Genomic DNA, 24,235 nt, shown 5'->3' with positions numbered 1-24,235 from the left:
GGAATTTCAAAAAGTGTTTTTTGGGCGGAAAGGTCAATTTATGTATTGAGGACTCAGTGGGGGAATCAAAGTTAAATTAAACTTTTATCGACTTTTTTATGACACTGGCATCTTTAAATATTTAAATCTCTCCTGAAGGGCTTGAAACCCTTTAAAAATGGCGTTGGACGCTGTTGTCAAGGAAACGGCGGACGCCCCCTCTACGTTATCAGGAGCGGCTGCTCCGCCCCCTCCATTTAAATGAGCCCCCGCGCGCAATATTGTGGGGGCTACGTGGCGACACTTCAGTGTCGGAAGGCTGCCGACTTCACAGTGCGCCACTGCGGAGCGTAGCACGCTGATAAAATTCAGCCCAAATGTTTCAAATTATTTCGTGAATGCTGCTATATCAATATAATTAACATTACTGGTTCTTAAACTCCTTCTCCACCAGCCTTCCTCTATTTCTACATGTTCTCTATCATACCAATCTATTAACTCAAATCTACTCGATCAATATGCCACTTGAATTTTCCCAGTCACTCATTCGTCAATTATTCACAATAAATACACTTACCAACTCGAACAGCAAAAAGAATGAGCAGTGAAGGAACAGAAGCAGTCATGACAATGTATATCTGAGTATTTCAATTGCTTCTGCCTTTAAAGAATTTTTTTTTGAAAAGTAAAGCTGAAAGAAAATTTGAGCTCCATACAAAGTAAAAGGTTTGTTTTTATTAAACTGTGGTTGGTTACATTTATTCACTTTAACTGGCAAGATACTGATTATCTTTGTTAAAAGTTTAGAAATTTTAATTACAATGAGAATAGGCTCGTATTATAACAATCTATGTATCTGTAAATTACTGTTCTCAATCTACATTTATTGTACTGGCTGCTGCCTGCATAACGTAGAATCATCAACTGTGTAACTTTATTTATTAAATTGCATTTTTAATTATTTATTTTAAATTCATTCATGGGATGTCGGCGTCACTGGCTAGGGCAGCAATTATTGCCCATCCCTATAATGAAAAGTGTATCCAAGAATTAAGGCTGCAATTATTGAAAATCTTTTGAACGTCATAAATCTGTGCAAATGAAGGTGTTAGCATAGGACTTTCAAAAATCTCCATCATCTGCAATAGATCTATCAGTCTGGTGGATGATGAGTGGAAAAATTCCCTTTAATTTTGAACATCAACTAAGATGGATGAGGTAGGGGACGAGAAAGTTTTTCCTTTAATCTTCAGAGCTAGAGGAGAAATGGATAAAAATCGGGAATGGCTGCGATGAGAAAAATTGTTGAAAATTGATTCAGAACCTGTGATGAACTATTTGAAACAAAGTTTTTTTTTTATTCTGTCGTGGGATGTGGACATGCTGGCTTGTAATAAGGCACTAGCATAACAGCAGATTTTACAAGACAAAAAGATAACTTCTCTCAAGCATGATTCTCATCCTATCATAAGCAACAACTTGCATTAAAAAATAGTCAGTCAAATAGAAAAGAAAAAAAAAGAAAGACTTGCTTTTATATAGTGTCTTTCATGACCACCGGACATCTCAAAATGCACTACAGGCAATGAAGTACTTTTTGAAGTGTAGTCACTGTTGTAATGCAAAAAACATGGCAGCCAGCGTGCACACAGCAAACACCTACAAACAGCAATGTGATAGTGCCCAGATTATCTATTTTGGTTGATTAAGGGATAAACATTGGTTAGAACACCAGGGAAAACTCCCATGCTCTACTTCAAAACAGCGCAACAGGGTCTTTTACATCAACCCTAGCAAGGGGATGGGGCCTCAGTTTAATGTCTCATGTGAAAGGCAGCACCTCCAACAGTGCAGCACTCCCTTAGTACTGCACTGGAGTGTCAGCGTTGATTTTTGTGCTCAAGCCTTGGAGTGGGACTTGAACCCAGAGCCTTGTGACTCAGAGGCAAAAGTGTTAACAACTGAGCCACAGCTGACACACAAATGCTGCTCCAATCCTCAACAATAAATCCTGTTCAGGATCTACGTACTTGAAACATTAGTATTTATAAACTAACAAGAGTAGTTTAGTCATCTTGCAATTTCTCACTATTGGTGCCATGATATTGACAGTTCAGTTTCTAATTACTGACCCATTCCCCTCATTCAAAACAATCAGTAAAAAAAAAAGGGACAAAAGAGTCAGCAAGCAAGATACTGTGATGAGACCCAATCACTGTTTTTTGGTATGCAAATCATTAATATGCCAATAAGGGATACTTTTAATCGTATAAGATTTTAAAAATTAGCAGATCTCCCAATAGCATTGCTCACGTGGGTCAGTGGATATATTGCATGAGTCCAACTAAATATTGGGAAGACTAAAGCCATTGTCTTTGGTCCTCGCCACAAACTCCATTCCCTTGTCATTGACCACAACTCTCTCATAGAAACATAGAAAATAGGAGCAGGAGTAGGCCATTCATTATGATTATGACTGATCATCCAACTCAGTAACCTGTTCCCGCTTTCCCCCCACATCCTTTGGTCCCTTTTGCCCCAAGAGCTATATCTAACTCCTTCTTGAAAACATACAATGCTTTGGCCTCAACTGCTTTCTGTGGTAGCAAATTCCACAGGCTCACCACTCTGGGTGAAGAAATTTCTCATCTCAGTCCTGAAAGGTTTGCCCTGTATCCTTAGACAATGACCCCTGGTTCTGACTCCCCCACCATCGGGAACATCCTTGCTGCATCTACCCTGTCAAGTCCGGTTAGAATTTGATAGGTTTCGATGAGATTCCCCCCTCACTCTTCTGAACTCCAGCGAATATAATCCTAACCAATTCAATCTCTCCTCATCCATTAGTCCTACCATCCCAGGAATCAGTCTGGTAAATCTTCGCTGCACTCCCTCGATAGCAATAACATCCTTCCTCAGATAAGGAGACCAAAACTGCACACAATATTCCAGGTGTGGCCTCACCAAGGCCCTGTATAATTTCAGCAAGTCATCCCTGCTCCTGTACTCGAATGCTCTCGCTATGAAGGCCAACATACCATTTGACTTTTTACCGCCTGTTGTACCTGCATGCAGGTCTCGTTGCATATTCCCCTCTCTCAGTTTATAGCTGTTCAGATAATAATCTGCCTTCCTGTTTTTGCTACCAAAGTGGATAACCTCACATTTATCCACATTATACTGCATCTGCCATGCATTTGCCCACTCACTCAACTTGTCCAAATCACCCTGAAGCCTCTCTGCATCCTCCTCACAACTCACCTTCCCACCCAGTCTTGTGTCATCTGCAAATTTGGAGATATTATATTTAGTTCTCTCACCTCAACCATTAATATATATTGTGAATAGCTGCGGTCCTAGCACCGATCCCTGCGGTACCCCACTAGTCACTGCCTGCCATTCGGAAAAAGACCCATTTATTCCTACTCTTTGTTTTCTGTCTGCCAACCAATTTTCTATCCATCGCAATACACTACCCTCAATTCCATGCGCTTTAATTTTACACGCTAATCTCTTATGTGGGACTTTGTCGAAAGCCTTCTGAAAGTCCAAATAAACCACATCCACTGGCTCCCCCTCGTCAACTCTACTAGTTACATGCTTGAAGAATTCTAGTAGATTTGTCAAGCATGATTTCCCTTCGTAAATCCATGCTGACTGTGTCGGATTCTACCACTGTTGTCCAAGTGCTCTGCTATAAAATTTTTGATAATGGACTCTAGAATCTTCCCCACTTCCGACGTCAGGCTGACTGGTCTATAATTCCCTGTTTTCCCTCTACCTCCCATTTTAAATAGTGGGATTACATTAGCTACCCTCCAATCTGTAGGAACTGTTCCAGAATCTATAGAATCTTGGATGACCACCAATGCATCCACTATTTCTAGGGCCACTTCCTTAAGTACTCTGGGATGCATACCATCAGGCCCTGGGGATTTATCAGCCTTCAATCCCATCAATTTCCCCAACACCATTTCTCTACTAATACTGATTTCTTTCAGTTGCTCTCTCTCTCACTAAGCCCTGTGTTCCCCAACATTTGTGGTATGATATTTGTGTCCTCCTTTGTGAAGACAGAACCAAAGAATGCATTTAGTTGGTCAGCCATTTCTTTATTCCCCATAAGTTCCCCTGTTTCTGACTGTAAGGGACCTACATTTGTCTTCACCAATCTTTTTCTCTTCACATACCTAAAGAAACTTTTACAGTCAGTTTTTATGTTCCCCTCAAGCTTGCTCTCGTACTCTATTTTCCCCTTCTTAATCAATCCCTTGGTCCTCCTTTGCTGAATTCTAAACTGCTCCTAATCCTCAGGTCTGTTGTTTTTCCTGGAAAAGTTATTTGCCTCTTCCTTAGATCTAATGCTTTTTTCTAACTTCCCTTGTAAGCCATGGTTTGGCTACCTGTCCCATTTTACTTTTGCGCCAGACAGGGATAAACAATTGTTGCAATTCATCCATGCGCTCTTTAAACGTTTGCCATTGCCTATTCAGCATCATCCCTTTAAGTAACGTTTCCCAATCCATCATGGCCAACTCGCACCTCATACCTTCGTAGTTTCCTTTACTAAGATTCAGGACCCTTGTCTCAGAATCAACTAGGTCACTCTCCATCTTGATGAAGAATTCTATCATATTATGGTCGCTTATCCCCAAGGGGTCTCGCACAACTAGATTGTCAATTATTCCTCTCTCATTACGCAATACCCAGTCTAGGATGGCCTGTTCTCTAGTTGGTTCCTCGACGTATTGGTCCAGAAAACCATCCTGTACACACTCCAAGAATTCCTCCTCTACGGTATTGTGACTAGTTTGATTTGCCCAATCTATATGCAGATTAAATTCACCCATAATTACGGATGTACCTTTATCGCATGCATCTCTAACTTCCTGTTTAATGCCATTCCCAACATCAACACTACAGTTTGGAGGTCTAGATACAACGCCCACTATCACTTTTTGCCCCTTAGTATGTCTCAGCTCTACCCATACAGATTCCACATAGTCAGAGCTTAAATCTTTCCTCACTGTTGCGTTAATTTCCTCTTTAACCAGCAATGCAACTCCACCACCTTTTGCTTTTTGTCTGTCCTTCCTAAATACTGAATACCTCTGGATGTTCATTTCCCATCCCTGGTCACCTTGCAGCTATGTCTCCGTAATCCCGACTATATCATACCCATTTACATCTATTTGCACGATTAATTCATCCACTTTATTGCGAATGCTCCGCCCGTTAAGGCACAAAGCCTTAAGGCTTGTCTTTTTAACATTACTTTTCCCCTTTCCACTATTTTTCACTGTGGCCCTGTTTGATTCTGGCCCTTGATTTCTCTGCCTATCACTTTTCTTATTCCCCTTACTGTCTTTTGTTCATATCTTTGATCCCCACTCCTCTGACTCCTTGCAAAGGTTCCCGTCCCCCTGCCATTTTAGTTTAAACACTCCCCAACCACACTAGCAAATACTCCCCCTTGGACATCAGTCCCGGTCCTGCCCAGGTATAACCCGTCCAGTTTGTACTGGTCCCACCTCCCCCAGAACCGGTCCCAATGCCCCAGGAATTTAAAAGCTCCTCCTCACACCATCTCTTCAGCCACGTATTCATCTGATATATCCTGCTATTTCTACTCTGACAAGCACGTGGCACTGGTAGTAATCCTGAGATCACTACCTTTGAGGTCCTACTTTTCAACTTACTTCCTAGCTCCCTATATTTCGCTTTTAGGACCTCATCCTTTTGTTTACCTCTGTTGTTTGTACCAATGTGTACCACGACCACTGGCTGTTCGCCCTCCCCCTTCAGAATGTCCTCTATCCGCTCTGAGACACCCTTGACCCTAGCACCAGGGAGGCAACATACCATTCTGGAGTCTCTTCTGCAGCCACAGAAACGCCTATCTATTCCCCTTACAAATGAATCCCCTATAACTATTGCATTCCCACACTTTTTACTCCTCCCCTGTGCAGCAGAGCCAACCGTGGTGCTGTTGCTGCTTTCCCAAGAGGCCATTCCCCCCCCCCCCCCGCAACAGTATCCAAAGCAGTATACCTGTTTTGCCAGGGAATAGCCACAGGAGATTCCTGAACTGCCTGCCTAGTCCTCTTGCTCTGCCTGGTGGTCACCCATTCCCCTCCTGCCTGTGGGGTCTGAGCAGCAGTGTGACCACCTCTCTATATGTGCTATCCACAATATTATCCGCCTCGTGGATGCTCCACAGTGACCCCAGCTGGCGCTCCAGCTCTGAAACCTGGGCTTCCAGGAGCTGCAGCTGGATACATTTCCTGTACACATGCTGGTCCCGGGCACTGGAAATGTTCCCGGCTTCCGACATGGAGCACACCACGGCTTTGAGCTCTCCTGCCATCACTTAACCCTTCAAATTAAATTAAATTAAACCTTCTGGAAGTTCTTAATGTCCAATAATATCAGTTACTCTAGGGCCCTTCTTCCCCTGTCCTCATTACTACAGAATTCCCTAAAAAAAAACACAACTTACTATATTTGAAATAAACTTTAAACTTTTCTTACCTGAAATACTTACCCAGCTATTTAGAGCTATTCCCTAACAGCAGTGACTCACCAACCAATCACCTTGCAGCTCTCCTGTGACATCTCTGTTGGCATTGTTTTTTCAAAACTCCGGCGCGCTGCCGGTCTCACTCAGAAGATGAAGAATTCTATCATATTATGGTCGCTTATCCCCAAGGGGTCTCGCACAACTAGATTGTCAATTATTCCTCTCTCATTACACAATACCCAGTCTAGGATGGCCTGTTCTCTAGTTGGTTCCTCAACGTATTGGTCCAGAAAACCATCCCATATACACTCCAAGAATTTCTCTACGGTATTGTGACTAATCTGCATATAGATTGGGCAAATCAAATTAAAGTCACCCATAATTACAGATGTTCCTTTATCGCATACGTCTCTAATTTCCTGTTCAATGCCATTCCCAACATCACCACTACAGTTTGGGGGGCTACATACAATCCCCACTAATGTTTTTTGCCCCTTCGTGCATCTCAGCTCTACCCATACAGATTCCACATCGTCAGAGCGAATATCCTTCCTCCCTATTGCATTAATTTCCTCTTTAACCAGCAATGTAACTCCACCACCTTTCACTTTTTGTCTGCCCTTCCTAAATACTGAATACCCCCGGATGTTCATTTCCCATTCCTGGTCACCCTGCAGCTATGTCTCCGTAATCCCGACTATATCATACCCATTTACATCTATTTGCACGATTAATTCATCCACTTTATTGCGAATGCTCCGCCCGTTAAGGCATAAAGCCTTAAGGCTTGTCTTTTTAACATTACTTTTCCCCTTTCCACTATTTTTCACTGTGGCCCTGTTTGATTCTGGCCCTTGATTTCTCTGCCTATCACTTTTCTTATTCCCCTTACTGTCTTTTGTTCATATCTTTGATCCCCACTCCTCTGACTCCTTGCAAAGGTTCCCGTCCCCCTGCCATTTTAGTTTAAACACTCCCCAACCACACTAGCAAATACTCCCCCTTGGACATCAGTCCCGGTCCTGCCCAGGTATAACCCGCCCAGTTTGTACTGGTCCCACCTCCCCCAGAACCAGTCCCAATGTCCCAGGAATTTAAAACCCTCCCCTTCACACCATCTCTTCAGCCACGTATTCATCCGATATATTCTGCTATTCCTACTCTGACTAGCACGTGGCACTGGTAGTAATCCTGAGATCACTAGCTTTGAGGTCCTACTTTTCAACTTACTTCCTAACTCCCTATATTCTGCTTTTAGGACCTCATCCCTTTTTTTACCACTGTAGTTTGTACCAATGTGTACCACGACCACTGGCTGTTCACCCTCCCCCTTCAGAATGTCCTGCAACCGCTCTGAGACATCCTTGACCCTAACACCAGGGAGGCAACATACCATTCTGGTGTCTCGTTTGCGGCCACAGAAATGCCTATCTATCCCCCTTACAATTGAATCCCCTATAACTATTGCATTCCCACACTGTTTACTCCTCCCCTGTGCAGCAGAGCCAACCGTGGAACAACGAATTGGACTGTTGCTGCTTTCCCAAGAGGCCATTCCCCCCAACAGTATCCAAAGCAGTATATCTGTTTTGCAGGGGAATAGCCACAGGAAATTCCTGCATAGCCTGCCTAGTCCTCTTGCTCTGCCTGACGGTCACCCATTCCCTTCATGCCTGTGGAGTCTGAGCCTGCGGTGTGAGCACCTCGCTATACGTGCTATCCACGATACTCTCTGCCTCGCAGATGCTCCAAAGTTTCCCCAGCCGCTGCTCCAGCTCTGAAACCCGGACTTCCAGGAGCTACAGCTGGAGACACTTACTGCACACATACTTGTCCCGGGCACTGGAATTGTTCCCGGCTTCCCACATAGAGCACACCAAGGCTTTGAGCTCTCCTGCCATGACTTAACCCTTTAAAATAAACCTTTTGGAAGATGTCAATTACTCTGGGGCCCTTCTTCCCTGGTCCTCGTTACTACAGAGCTCCCTAAAAAACACTATTTACTATATATGAAAATAAACTGTAGACCTCAGTGGCGCAGTGGTTAGCACCGCAGCCTCACAGCTCCAGCGACCCGGGTTCAATTCTGGGTACTGCCTGTGTGGAGTTTGCAAGTTCTCCCTGTGTCTGCGTGGGTTTCCTCCGGGTGCTCCGGTTTCCTCCCACATGCCAAAGACTTGCAGGTTGATAGGTTAATTGGCCATTATAAATTGCCCCTAGTATAGGTAGGTGGTAGGAAAATATAGGGACAGGTGGGGATGTGGTAGGAATGTGGGATTAGTGTAGGATTAGTATAAATGGGTGGTTGATGGTCGGCACAGACTCGGTTGGCCGAAGGGCCTGTTTCAGTGCTGTATCTCTAAAACTAAAACTAAAAAAACTAAAACCTTTCTTACCTTAGTTACTAAGCCAGCTATTTAGAGCTATTCCCTAACAGCAGTTATTCACCAACCAATCTCTTTGCAGCTTTCCTGTGACATCACTGTTGACTTTTTTTTCAAACTCCGGCGTGCCTGGACTGCTCTCCCGGAAGGTAAGAGACTGGGACTCGATCCTCGGGTTCGATTTACAGGGTCCGCTCTCAGTGTTCTCCCCACAAGTCTGCTCCGCTCCTCTCCCTGGCTACAGTCTGAGGCTGAACCAGATTGTTCGCAACCCTGGTGCCTATCTGATCCCAAGATGAGCATTCGACCACTTATCTGTTACAACACCACGACCGCCTATTTCCACCTCCATAACATCCCCTGCCTCCACCCCACTCAGCTGCTGCTGAAATGCTCATCTATGCCTTTGTTACCTCTAGACTTGACTATTCTAATGCACTCCTGGCCAGCCACCCACCTTGCACCTTACATAAACTTAAGTTCATCCAAAAGTCAGCAGCCTGTATCCTATCTCACACTAAGTCCTGTTCACCCATCACCCCTGTGCTCACCAACTTATATTGGCTTCTGATCTGGCATCAGAAATTCTCATCTTCATATCCCTTCATGGCCTTGCCCCTGCTCATCTCTAATTTCTTCCAGCCCTACAATCCTTCAAGCTCTGTGCTCCTCCAATTCTAGCCCCTTGTGCATTCCAGATTTTAATCTCTCCACCATTAGCAGTCATGCCTTCAGCTGCCTAGGCCCAAAGCTCTGGAATTCCCTACCTAAACCTCTCTGTCATTTTTCTCCTTTAAGACGCTCCTTGGTCAAGCTTTTGGTCATCTGTCCTAATATCTCATGTAGCTTGATGTCAAATTTTGTTTAACAATACTCATGTGAAGCATCTTGGGATGTTTTACTGCTTTTAAGGCGCTACATAAATGCAAATTATTGTTATTGATCAGCTGTTTTATAATATGATTGTTATCAGGAAAATACGACAAAGAAAGTGTTAGAGGATGTAAATGCAACATAGGAATGGCACATTATATGCAAGGTTTTTTAAGATCTTACAATCAAATCTCCTGTGGCATTGCTTATGGTGTGTCAAAGGATGCAATGTTACAGGATATGATGAAGCTATAATGGCACCTACTGGATACAGCCTGCAACTACAGTGTCACCAAAATCTATTTATAACGGAATTCCCAATATAGCTGGTTACATTGGCAATATCACGTTTTATGGCAACATTTAACATTATGATCAGAAATTATGAGAAGAGGAAGTGAAGTTTGCAATTAGAAAATGCATGCATGTATTACATTTTTAATACCTATAGTTGTATATCTATTAAAATATGCATTAGCAATGAATTACATCTAAAAAGAAAATAAATCCTGGTCTGTGGTACATATGGGTTATTTCCTATGTATTGCTATGAGTTATATATATATATAAAAATATGTGTTACTTTATAATTAGATCCTGCACTTGGAGAATGCACAGGGGCCCTCACAGTGGGAGTTTGCTCAGCAGCAGATTGTGGAAGAGGCTGAGGAAGAACTTGGGGAAGCAGATGAGAAGGCAGTAGTTGTCTGGAGACTCAAGGAGGAGGTAAAGGCTGATCGGGAAATGGAGATAGAGGAAAGGAGAGATGGCAATTGGTCAGAGAATGTGGAGAGAAGAGATCTGGAACCTGGGCTTCTTGAACCTTCTGTTGCATCCCTAGAAATTCTGAACCATGACAAGCTATCTGGATGTGTTATATACCACAAGTTTAAGTTGTATTATTATTCCAGCAATAGTAAAATTGTAACAGTGAAGTGCTTTTTACTCTTTCTCAGCAATGGACTGAGAAAGAGTAAAAAGCACTTCACTGTTATTATTTCAGCAATAGTAAAATTGTAATACAGTCCCAATGGACTGTGCTCAGGGTGAAATTGGCATCTACCAATACGATGCCCTTGACATCAAGGCAGCATTTGACGGAGTATGGCAACAAGGAGCCCTGCCAAAACTGAAGTCAATGGGAACCAGAGGAAAGCTCATGCTAGAGTCATGCTTAGCACAAAAGGAAGGTGGTTGTGATTGCTGAAGGCCAATCATCTCAGCCCCTGGATATCATTGCAGGCGTGACTCAGGTTAGTGTCCTCGGCACAACCACCTTCAGCTGCTTCATTAATGATCTTCCCTCCAACCATAAGTGGGGATGCTTGCTGATGATTACACCGTATTCAGTACCATCTGCAACTCCTCAGATGCTGAAGCAGTCTGTGCCTGCAAGTAGCAAAACTGGGATAACATTCAGGCTTGGGCTGATAAGTGGCAAGTAACATTTGTCGCATACAAGTGCCAGGCAATGACCACCTCCATCAAGAAAGAAGCTAACCATCTATCCTTGGCATTCAAAGGCATTACTAACACTGAATCCCCCATGATCAGCATCCTGGGGTTACCATTGACCAGAAGCTTAAGTGGGCCAGCCATAAAGATACTGTGGCTACAAAAGCAGGTCAGAGGCTGGAATTTCTGTGGTAACTCACCCCCTGACTCCCTAAAGCCGACCCACAAGTCAGGAGTGTGATGGAATACTCTCCACTGGCCTGGATGAGTGCAGCTCCAACAACACTCAAGAAGCTTGACACTATCCAGGACAAAGCAGTTCCCTTGATCAGCACCCTATCTACCACCTTAAACATTCACTCCCTCCACCACCAACGCACAGTGGCTGCAGTGTGTACCATCTATGAGATGCACTACAGCAACTCACCAAGGCTCCTTCCAAACCTGCAACCTCCACCACCGAGAAGGACAAGGGCAGCAAATGCATGGGAACGCCACCATCTGCAAGTTTCTCTCCAACTCACTCGCCATCCTGATTTGGAACTGTATTGTCATTTCTTCACTTTTGCTGGGTCAAAATCCTGGAACTCTCTCCCCAACAGCACTATGGATGTACCTACCCCACATGGACTGCAGCAGTTCAAGAAGGCGGCTCACCACCACCTTCACAAGGGCAATTGGAGATGGGGAATAAATGCTGGCCTAACCAACAATGACCACATCCCAAGAATGAATAAAAAAAGCAACCACTGGGATACATGCCTATCAAATTAAATCAAAAAAGGTATCAAATACTTTTGAGGTCCTTTCTACACTTATACAAGGTCATAAATAATACACTTGGAAGCACCCACTCCAATATCCCACTGGTTAGCCCATTTTTCAAGATGGTGAGAACAGCACATTACCATTTGGGAAAAGGATTGTGAAATACTTTCAGAAATACATGAAACAAACATTTAAGATGACATCCAGATCCAAACTGGACAACTTCAAACTTTCTGCATTGCATTTCATCTTCCATAGTTTTGTTCACACACTTAGTCTGTCTTTGTCCCTCCAAAACCTTATTCTCCCATTCTAGCTTAGTGTCACCTACAAACTTAGGTATACAACTCTCTATTGCTTCATCTAATATATCACAAATATATATGATGTAAAGCTGATGCCCCAGTTCAGATGCCCGGCAAACACCACTGGTCACATCCCACCAAAGAACAAACCTTTGCTCCCTACTCTTAACCTCCTACCACCTAGCCGAATACCTCAAAAAGAATCGTCTTCAGGTGCCTCAAAAGAGCAGCTCCAAGGCATGTCAGTGGTTCCTGGCAGTCTTCTCCAAAACCATTGCTGACACTCCCTCCTCATGTCTAGAACAGCCTTTAAAAATTTGAAAGGGATCGCATCCACATCCCCTTTTCTATTGTTAACTAAGCAGCACAGTACAAAGTCTACTTCTTCCCACTCAACTGGTTCATTAAGATCTTCGAAGTCCTTAGTGTACTCCACTGGCTGTTTCAATCTCCATGTAAATGGTCCTTTACTATGATCTGTTGGGTCATATGCCACTTCAAAATAATGTTCTCTCTGGGTGCTGACGATGCATCACAGTTCTAGTAGATAGCTTGTCATGTGCACTAGACTGACCATGATTGGTGGATCACTTTCATATAATTGTACAACCCTATGGATACAACCCACTGATCCTGGCTCATCTGTCTAATAATCCTCATGACTTGCTGCATCATAATTCATCCTTCCAACAGCTCTTGGTTGCTCCAAAGAGATGTCAAGTACCTCTTTGAAGACCTTTTGTTGTTGCCTTACAGTTCCCCTTCCCCTTGTAGCTAACAGGACCCTGCTTAATGAAGAAGTGACTAGCAGGCTCTGACTTCAATCTGTTTCCGACTTTAGCTGCAAGGAAATCATTGCTTCGTGTACTTTAAAGGCCACAAATTCACGGTAAGCACAACTGAAATTGTACGTTAAAACTTACCAGCCATTGATTCCAATATAGAGACCCAGTTCTAGAAGTGCAGCAGCTTCCTCTTTTGTACCATCGAAAGAGTGCACCTAAAGAAAATTGATTTTTAAAACTTACAAATCACTCTTTAATAATTCTTGCTTTTAAAATCCACTAATTATCAAGTGATGGCTTTTATGAGACAATAAATTATAATTTTAACTATCACCTCAACTATCACCAGTAACCTGTCTCTAGATGCAGAAATCAACAAGCACATGGGAAAGGCTTCCACTGCTATGTCCAGACTGGCCAAGAGAGTGTGGGAAAATGGCGCACTGACACGGAACACAAAAGTCCGAGTGTATCAAGCCTGTGTCCTCAGTACCTTGCTCTATGGCAGCGAGGCCTGGACAACGTATGTCAGCCAAGAGCGACGTCTCAATTCATTCCATCTTCGCTGCCTCCGGAGAATACTTGGCATCAGGTGACAGGACCGTATCTCCAACACAGAAGTCCTCGAGGCGGCCAACATCCCCAGCTTATACACACTACTGAGTCAGCGGCGCTTGAGATGGCTTGGCCATGTGAGCCGCATGGAAGATGGCAGGATCCCCAAAGACACATTGTACAGTGAGCTTGCCACTGGTATCAGACCCACCGACCGTCCATGTCTCCGCTTCAAAGACGTCTACAAACATGACATGAGGTCCTGTGACATTGATCACAAGTCGTGGGAGTCAGTCGCCAGAGCTGGCGGGCAGTCATAAAGGCGGGTCTAAAGTGTGGCGAGTCGAAGAGACTTAGCAGTTGGCAGGAAAAAAGACAAAAGCGTAAGGGGAGAGCCAACTGTGTAACAGCCCCGACAAACAAATTTTTCTGCAGCACCTGTGGAAGAGCCTGTCACTCTAGAATTGGCCTTTATAGCCACTCCAGGCGCTGCTCCACACACCACTGACCACCTCCAGGCGCTTACCCATTGTCTCTCGAGATAAGGAGGCCAAAGAAGAAATTATAATTTTAAGTAGGATAGTTAATATGATAAATAAGTTTTTGATTATTTGTTACTCTAAATTTTCCATCCTAGCATCAGCTAACGCACCAAGATTGCACCTACTGACCACATTGGCCAAGGCTCCAATCAGGTTTCAGCTTTGACAACTTAAGCATTCTGCAAGGTCACATAGATTGGGGCAGGTGATCCACATGTCATCTGATAAAGTTTAAAGAATAAGAAAAGAAAACCAAAATACAATCTATAGAGGCAGACTGAGGATCAATACAGAAAGGGAGTTGGAGAGAACAAGAAGTTGAGAAAAAACAAAGGTGATGTAAGATACGTAAAGGTTTGACAGAATAAATAAGACCCAGGCAAACAAAAGGATCAGAGTATTGAATAAAATACACAGATTAAATGACAAGAGGCCCAGAGCTTTGTCACTGTGTGCTCTCCAGTCCACAATTTTCTATCCATTAAAAATGAATGGGGAGCTGAAATTGTGGGCTGCCAGAAGTGGAAAATATCAGATATGGCCTGTATCAAATTTAGGGGGAGAAAGGATTTTCACACATTACTTTAAGGAGACATCTGTATTTTATACCACTATGGATTGGAGTACAACATTTAGGATAACACTCTAGTGTAGTACCGAGGGAGTGCTGCATTGATGGAGATGCCGAATTTCAAATGAGATGTTAAACTCTGCCAACACTCTTCTCTCCAGCAACACTAACAAAAACAAATTACCTAGGCATTCATTTATTTTCTTTTTGTAGGACCTTGCTGTCCTACAACTATTTGCTTACATAACAACAGTCATTTCACTGCAAAGTAATTCATCAATCATAAAGCGCTTTCAGGGCTGGATTTTAAAAGCCCGCCGCTGATCTCGCTGCTGAGCTCACACACAGCAGCTCATTTGAATAGCCCGGGCAGCCCACACCCAACCAACCCCGATTTATTAAATAAATATCTAACACTCCTTTCCCAACCGTCAATAACAATTACCTTAACTATTTGCCCTCCCTCACTAAAACACAACTTTCAAATCTGACCTTCCCCCTCCCAGACTACACAGAGTTTGAAGTTCACCCCTTCCCACCATCCCCTACTTCCATTATGTTTATTTGACCCCATGGCCTCCATCGCACTGAAAATCTTACCACCTCCCCACTCCTCACCAGTGTCACGCTTCCTTTCCCCAGAAGGGAAATTGAAGGCGTGGGAGTACCGGCCACCAAGCCAAAGGTCATAGTGGACCCGCAAGATTGCAGGTATGTCCATTTAAATTTATGCACGTAATTAATTTAAATACTGAAATCCAGGTCCCATCGCCCAGTGGTGGGGAGGCTGCCATGGAGCCTCGCCGCCGCCTGGAAGATCAGACCAGGCCCTCTCGACCTGGGCTCTGTCGCAGACTGCTGCCGGTGCCATCTTTCGCCCCCCCACACCCTCCACCCCACCCCCGCCACAGAGCCCGAAGTCGAGGTCTTGGTAAAATCCAGCCCCTTGAGGAGGCAATAAGACACTATACAAATGCAAATTCTTTTGTTTTACATGATCCAATACTTAACATACCTTAGCCAACAATGTTTGTTTTTAATGCAATGGTGGTTCAATTCCAAAGTCCAATGGGTAAATTTTCGCTTTCACCACATAGGTGGTAATTTGCCAGAGTGGATCACATGTACAGAATTCACCAGATTCAGATTCCATTGATTTTTATAATAGGCAATCCACTCAGTCACATTACTGCCCATGCAATGAAGACAAAAATTTACCCCATGTGTGATATTTGTGTATCCTTATATTTATCATTCACATGGACCTTACATTTCCACCACTTAATTAAAATCAGTAAACCTCTTTACTGGTTTGGAGTCTTTCTACGCAATTCCTGAACTATAGCTGTAGAGTAAGTTCATGTCACAAAGAGTGCATTGTGAAAATTAAATTCCTAATTCTCTATAATGAGCCAAATAGATTGACATAAGCATTAGTTAGACTTACCACTCCTCCAACACATCTGTCCATATTTCTCTTCATTATATCTACAAATGAAGCAGTTGAAAAGGTTACGAATTTTATTACAGATCACACCTAGTGTATTTTGCTCAACCCGAGACATCGGCATCAGAAAGGATTTACTATTTGTTTATATGATTCTGTAAAAAATTAACTTTAAAAAAAAATCATAGTAGAGAAAACAAAAATTAAGGTAAAGAAATCAAGTGGGTTTCATTCCCAAATGCTCTGAACTTAGCCACTTAGTCAGGTTTTCACAGGTAGGTGAGACACCTCTCTAAGATGACAAAGTAAATTAATACCAAGAGCAAATCAGTACCGAAGCTGAAACAAACTCCACTTGACAAGTACACTGCAACGCTGGCAGATGCCAGAGATCAGATAGCCTGCCTGTCCTTATTGTCCAAGAAGTCAGCATGGGTCAATAAAACTGAAGAGGAACAAAAAATAATTTTAATGTGAGGGAATCAGTAATGTTATTTTAATGGAGAAAGGTAAAATATAACAGAAAAAGATTGTCATTCCAGTCCTTCCACACTTTTGTTATAAAGCACACAATTATTTAGCAGTCTACCACAGCTGATTGGTAACTTGAAGGCAGCTGACCACTTGAGTTCCAGTGATTTCTGTACAGTTACATATTTTGCCAGCTTCAGGAAATCTTGTGGTTTTTTTTTAAAGACTTTTGCTCAAGTATTACAAAACAGCAAAATATTGCATTAATAAAGCAACACAGATGTCAAGATGATTTCCATTTCCCAGCACAAAATTTACCACAAATGTAATACCGTACCAATGTCCCACAAATATCACTACATGCCAACACTAAATGCACTCAGATCAACAACTACTATGTCTACACTGTTCAACCTATGCCCCACAAATGCAACCCAGTTTAACATTTCATCCAGCTTGCAGTAGCCTTACAGAATACAATTCAAACAGTAACTTCTGGTTCAATTTCCCAATGCACTGTAGTTGATGAGCAGTTTCTGGCAATGAAAGTCCAGGGGTTTCATTATTTTCACTGGCTAGCTCACATGCTAGGTAAAGAAGTAACTTTTTGATTTCAGTTTGCTGGTGCCACTGTGAATGAACTGGTGTGGCATGAGTTGTTTATAGAATCAGAATGGTAACAGCACAGAAGGAGGCCATTTGGCCAGTCACATGCATGTTGGCTCTCTAAAAGCAACTCAGCTAGACCCATTCGCCTGCCTTTTCCCCTAGCCCTGCAAATTTCTCTTCACAAAATTATCCAATTCCTTTTGAAAGCCATGATTGAATCTAACACCACCACACTCTCAAGCTAAGTAAAAAGGTTTTCCTCATGTCGCCTCTGGTTGTTTTGCCAAACACTTTACATCGGTGTCCTCTGGTTCTCAACTCTTCTGCCATTGGGAACCGTTTCTCCCCATCTACTTTGTCAATTTGCTGACAAGCCTATTATGTGACAATTTATCAAATGCCTTTTGGAAGCCCATGTACACCACATCAACTGCCTTACCCTCATCAACAATCTCTGTTACCTCATCAAAAAATTCAAGAAAGATAGTCAAACACGACTTGCCCTTAAAACAAAATCCATGGTGGCTTTCCTGAACTAATCTACATTTGTCCAAGTGACTGTTAGTTTTGTCCCAGATTATTGTTTCTAAAATCTTTCCCACCACAGAGGTTGAACTGACTGACCTTTCGTTGCTGGGTTTATCATGCTTGGTTTGCTGCATTGTTCTGCCTGTTTCTTACAACCAATGTATATTAAATGATTTTTGAGTTCATTGTTGTAAGCACTAGAGTGTTAGGAGTACCAAGTTCTCACCTTATTGGTGCAGAAACAATGTCCCGAATTCTCTGTCAAAATAACGGTGAGACTAACTGTGTTCACCATTACGTATGCACAAATTGCACAGCAATTTCAGGGGAAGGCAGTTAAAACACAAAGATACAAAAGTTGCTGTTCGAAATGCGCCTCTCCACTGTTAGCTTCATGTAAACAACATCTCACTGTCTGACTCAACAATCAAATGCATTGAACACAAAGTTCCTGTACTTGCACAGTAGATACAAACTAAACTTGCCACAGAAAGTCAGCCTTGCCGATTTCAGTCTAAGTACCCTTTTAATGATGTGATGCATGTTAGTTACTGCCAGTAAAACTCACTGGCACTGAAAATTAACTATTCCAAGTCTGGGGTCCCATTCTTTCAGGTTTTAACTGCTGTTAAGAGATTTTATAAAAAGTTTTTTAAAAATGTATTTTGTTACTTTCTTTCTATACTGATTTGACAGTGAATTCACTATTCTAACTTGCACTTCCTTGTTCAGACTTTGCATGGTTTGTTTTGCAATCCTTCAATTTGATTGGCTAAGGAGGTACACAGTTGTTTGCCCTGTTCAATCAGATCACAGACTCTGTTTCCATCTCTCACTTGCAACAACTTTCACTGCAAAATATGATTAAACAATTACAGCAAATTCAGGGCTATCAACTTTCTCAAAAGATTACTTGAAGTATCTCACTTTTCAGAAACAGAGTTTTGCGCTGAAGGATACAGAAAACCACGGAAACAGAAGTAGAAAAAAAACAACAAATATAGTTCGGACACCAAAAGACAATTGAAAAACTAAAGGCACATATCTGTGAACAACACAGCTCAGAAGTTGTAGTTTCAGTAGTGATTGACAATGTAGAAATGGAGTAATGTGACGAAGTATACAAGCTGTTGGACCAGTTGAGAACCATTGTCTATTAGGAAAATTAGAAACATGGCTGACTCCAGTGGATGGCAATGGTAGTTTGGTGGTTATGATACTGGACTAACAACCCAGTGACCATGACAAATTGTGAAATTTAATTGTGAAGTGATACAGCTCATTCTGAAACTAGGGTTTTAAATCTGAACAAAGGAAACTATGAAAGTATGAGGGGCAAGTTGGCTATGGTGGATTGGGAAAATACACTAAAAGCTTTGATGGCAATGGCTAATATTTAAAGAAGTATTACAGGGTCTACAACAAATATACATTCCTCTAAGACACAAAAACACAACATGAAAGATGAATCAACCAGGGCTAACAAAAGAAGTTAAAGATTGCATTAGATCAAAGGAAGTGACTTTTAAAGGTTGCCAGAAAAAGGGGTAAGCCCGAGGATTGGGAGCAATTTAGAATCCAGCAAAGGATGATCAAGAAACTGATAAAGAAAGGGAAAACAGAATATGAATGCAAGCTAGTGAGAAACATAAAGGCAGACTGTAAAAGTTTCTTCAGGTATGTGAAAAGGAAAAGATTAGCAAGGACAAATGTGGGTCCATTACAGGCAAAGACAAGGGAATTTACAATGGAGAATGGGGAAATGGTGGAGAAACTAAACAATTACTTTGTACTGGCTGAATTTTAATAGCGCGCTGCACATCGGCGGCCTGCCCGCACTGAGCGGCCGCCACAGAGGCCCCGCGATATTACGCGCAGGGGCTCATTAGCATCGCTGTGACACTCAACCTACCCCACCTCCCCCCCCCCCCCCAATATTACGTGGGGAGAGGCGGGACATTTAGCGCAGCTCCTGCTTCCTGACAACTGTCAAAGAAATACTTACCTCACGATTGAAGAGTGGGGCTGCTGTCAATCTGGCAGCAGAAAGTGCTGGGGAAACTCAGCAGGTCCAAGTTCATAGACCTGAAAGTTAACTCTGCTTCGCTCTCCACAGATGCTGCCAGACTTGCTGAGTTTCCCCATCACTTTCTGCTTTGCTGCCACATACTTACCCTGCTGTGTCCCAGAGTCCTGTGAAGTTGCGATCCTCTTCTTCCACTCAAGTGGAACATTCCTTCACTTGAACAGTGCTGGGACTAGTGTTCTAGTGAGTCATATAGCCAGGGAAGTAGAGAGGGGCTGGTGAAGGGATCATGTCGTGAAAGATTGAGTAAATTAAAGGGAAATGGCAAGGTTATAGATCAAAGTAGCAATAAAGGCAATGATAATCAGAGTATGGCAGGAAGGGACAGTGCTTGCAAACTTAAGAGTGTGCCAGCAGATAGGGCCAAAGTTTACAAAAATAGTTTAAAAAAACTGAATTAAGAGCTCTGTGTCTGAATGCCCACAGCATTCACAATAAAACATGCTGAAATAGAAACTCATATGCATGACCAGACAGCCATTACAGAGACAGGGCTACAAGGAAATCAAAACTGGGACCTGAATATCCAAGGGTGCGTGACAGTCAGGAAGGACAGGAAGCTGAGAAAAGGAAGTGGGGTAGCTCTGTTAATTAAAGAGGGCATTAGTTCTAAAGATCAAGATGTCGAATCAGTTTGGGTGGAACTAAGATACAGCAAGGGGCAGAAAACACTGGTCGGAGTTCTTTACAGGCCACCAAAGAACAGTGGTAAGTAAATCACAGTATAAATCAGGAAATTAGAGGTGCGTGGAACAAGGTAATCCAATAATCATGGGGCATTTCAATCTACATACAGACTGGGTAAACATACTAATGCATGGAGGACGAATTCTTGGAACGTATACGAGATGGTTTTGTAGGGCAGTACGTTGAGGAACCAACAAGGGAATGGGCTATTTTAGATCTAGTATTGTTCAATGAATAAGGGCTAATGAATAATCTTGTTGTGAAGAAGCCTTTAGGAAAGAGTGATCATAATATGATAGAATTTTACATTAAGTTTGAAAGTGATGTAGTTCAATCAGAAACTAGGGTCTTAAATCTAAGCAAGGGAGACTATGAAGGTATGTGTGGCAAATTGGCCATGGTGGATTGGGAAACTACATTAAAGTTATGATGGTAGGCAGGCAATGGCTAACATTTAAAGAACTAATTCATAGTTTACAATGCAAAAAAACCCAGCATGGAGAGTGTTCCAACTGTGGCTATGGAACGAAATCAAGAATTGTATTACAACAAAGGAAGAGGTGTAAAAAGTTGTCCAAAAAAAATGAAAGCCTGAGGATTGGGAGCATTTCAGAATTCTGCAAAGGAGGACCAAGAAAAAGATTAAGGGAAAATAGAATGAGAGTAAACTAGCGAAAAACAGAAAAACGGACTGTAAAAGCTTCTATGGTATGTAAAAAGGAAGAGATTAGCAAAAACAAATGTGAATCCATTACAAGCAGAGTCAGAAGAATTTATAATGGGGAATAAGGAAAAGGCAGAGAAGCTAAGCATTTCTGTCTTCATAGAGGAAAATACTAAAAACCTCTCAAATAATTTGAGAATCAAGGGACTCGTGTAAATGAGGAACTGCAAGATATTAATATTAGTACTAGAGAAATTAATGGATAAATCCCCTTGACCTTATGATCCATATCCCAGAGTGTTGAAAGAGGTGGCTGTAGAGATAGCAAATGCATTGGTGGTCATCTTTCAAAATTCTATAGACTCTGGAATGGTTCCTGCAGATTGGAAGGTGGCAATTGTTGTAACCCCACTATTTAAGAAAGGAGGGAGAGAGAAAACAGGGAACTACAGAACTGTTAGTCTAACATCAGTCATAGGGAAAATGCTAGAATCTATAATAAAGGATGTGAAAAAAGGACACTTAGAAAATAATGGTAACATTGGGCAGAGTCAACATGGATTTATGAAAGGGAACAAACCTGTCGGAGGTTTTTGAGGATGTAACCAGCAGAATAGATAAGGGGGAACTGTTGGATGTGGTATATTTAAATTTTCAGAAAGCTTTTGATAAGGTCCCACACAGGAGGTTAGTAAACAAAATTAGAGCACAAGGGATTGGGGGTAATACACTGATATAGATTGAGAATTGGTTAACAGACAGAAAACAGACAGTAGGAATAAATGGGTCATTCCAGGATGGCAAGCAGTTACCAGTGGGGTACTGTAAGGATGAGTGCTAGGGCCACAACTGTTCACAATCTACATAAATGATTTGGATGTGGGGACCAAATGTAATATTTCCAAATTTGCTGATGACACAAAACTAGGTTGGAATGTAAGTTGCGAGGAGAATGCAAGGAGGCTTCAAGGGTCTTGGACAGGCTAAGTGAATGGACAAAAACATGGCAGATGGAATATAATGGGAATAAGTGTGAAGTCATTCACTTTGGTAGAAAAAACAGAAAGGCAGAGTATTTCTTAAATGGAGAGGGGTTGGGAAGTGTTGATGCCCAAAGGGACCTGAGTGTCCTTGTTCATGAGTCACTGAAAGCTAGCATTCAGGTGCAGCAAGCAATTAGGAAGGCAAATGGTATGTTGGCCTTCATCGCAAGCGGAATTGAGTACAGGAGTAAATAAGTCTTGCTACAATTGAATAGAGCCTTGGTGAATAAAATAATCCCAATGAATTTTACAGCACATTTTAAAAATAAAAGTTGATACAATGATACAAGCATTTCATAATTAGAAATCAGCATGTGTGACAACATCTGAACTTCTTACCCCAGATATCTGTATTCCTCCACATATCATACAACTTAGATTATCTCTATAGTTGAAGTACCAACATTTTATTGGAAAGCTATTAAATCAAACACTGATTACTACCCACCAGAAGTGAAACCTCTGTCAACTAGTCAATGATGAAGCGCATCAGCCAAGAAGAATTGAAGCCATGACCACTCTGGCTGAAGAAAGTTTAATGACAGAATATGAAGATGAAATGAAGGGAACAATGAAAGAGATGCATTTTGGGAGCTTTGTTTATTCTCATTTCCATTTCTATAATACATGCTGAAAAACTTTCTACAATACATTCAAGGTTCAGAGAAAAATGAATTTTATTTGTTGTGGAAACAATTGCGGACTATTTCAGCATCATAGCCAAGCCTGGTCCTGCCTGTAATCAACATCCACACACATCCAGTAGGGGTGTCAGCAAGCACTTGGGAGAGGGAATTGTCACTGACATTTCCCTTCTCAATGCTAGGAGAACACAGAGTCAATTGCAGCATCCCACTTCTACCCTAGTTGAGATCAGCTAATTCATCACTGATCAAACTAGAACCTTTCTAGTATGTAAGGGCCAATATTACACTATGGGAAACATTTAACCATTGAAGAACCAGTATTTTGATATAAGATGGCGGAGTTTCAATCATACCTAAAAATTCTGGATGTGAATTTCTGCAGTGTAGAAACATGGGCAATTTAGTTTCTTCAGCCAAGTCAAACTGCTTTTCAAAGTATCTGAAAGAAAAAAAAAAATCTTATTATTTCCAATACTAAGGTTTATCAATTAAGGAAAAACAGTTCATAGGAAAAAAAAAAGCAGCTATCTGTTAAGGTCTTAAAGTCAACTTACCTATGCTATTCAATGATATGACAGAAAAGTTCAATATATCCTAGAGTGTTGAGAAGTTGCTTTGAGCTGGGTGCCAAAAGAAAAAGATGCTTCTCAATAAAAAGTAACGGAGAGGGAACAGGAACAGGAACAGAAAGCCGAGGCCAATATCTCCGATCACGTAGGCTTATTATGAAACAAATGCTTGTCTTTTGCATCATATACACAGAAAATAGTCAGGGTTAGAAAGTAATATTGTTTTGATGTCAGAATGGACAGTTAATAGCAATTCATTTATCCAACCAGAATGATTGCTATTACTGGTCAGCAGCAAACACTGTATACAAGCAATTATGCCTAAGATGAAGGGAATACTTTTTCACATTAGAGCTGGTGACCTATGTTTCACATCTTCAGTTACAACATTGCACTTATGTCTTACATTATTCTCTTAACCAACCTGTTTAGAATACCATGGAGCTATGATTTAAATAAAATTTGGCTTGATAAATAAATTGCTAACAAATTAAGTTAACTCAGTACTTGGTGTACCAAGTGACAATGATTTCCTCTGGGCTTTATTCTATAATCATTTATTTCTGAACTTTTACCTGCAGCCTTTATTCCTGGTTTGTCAAGATATTCCTTTTATAGCTGTTTTTATTCTTTGAAATTAATCCCACAAAACCAGTGATGATCTACTTTTCTGTACTTGCATTAATCAAAAAATATTTGTTGTTTAACCTGGCCAAGATCTACACAAGGTTTACAAATAACCTTTAA

General features: G+C 41.8%; 1 protein-coding gene across 4 annotated transcripts in view; it reads right to left on the bottom strand.

The window, feature by feature from the left end:
* Positions 1–24,235, bottom strand: part of tatdn1 (TatD DNase domain containing 1) — a 67,877-nt gene that overhangs the window by 14,383 nt on the left and 29,259 nt on the right. For all 4 annotated transcript variants that reach the window (XM_068031739.1, XM_068031741.1, XM_068031740.1 and 1 more), the window contains 3 exons: positions 23,273–23,358; positions 16,185–16,225; positions 13,208–13,284 (listed from right to left, as the gene is read on the bottom strand). In XM_068031739.1, coding sequence (XP_067887840.1) covers positions 13,208–13,284; positions 16,185–16,225; positions 23,273–23,358 — 204 coding nt within the window. The remainder of the gene's footprint in view (positions 1–13,207; positions 13,285–16,184; positions 16,226–23,272; positions 23,359–24,235) is intronic.

The sequence above is a fragment of the Heterodontus francisci genome, chromosome 5, assembly GCF_036365525.1.
Source record: "Heterodontus francisci isolate sHetFra1 chromosome 5, sHetFra1.hap1, whole genome shotgun sequence".
Taxonomy (NCBI): Eukaryota; Metazoa; Chordata; class Chondrichthyes; order Heterodontiformes; family Heterodontidae; genus Heterodontus; species Heterodontus francisci.
Note: the sequence above shows the minus strand (reverse complement) of the source record. Positions and strands in the feature narration are given on the sequence as shown.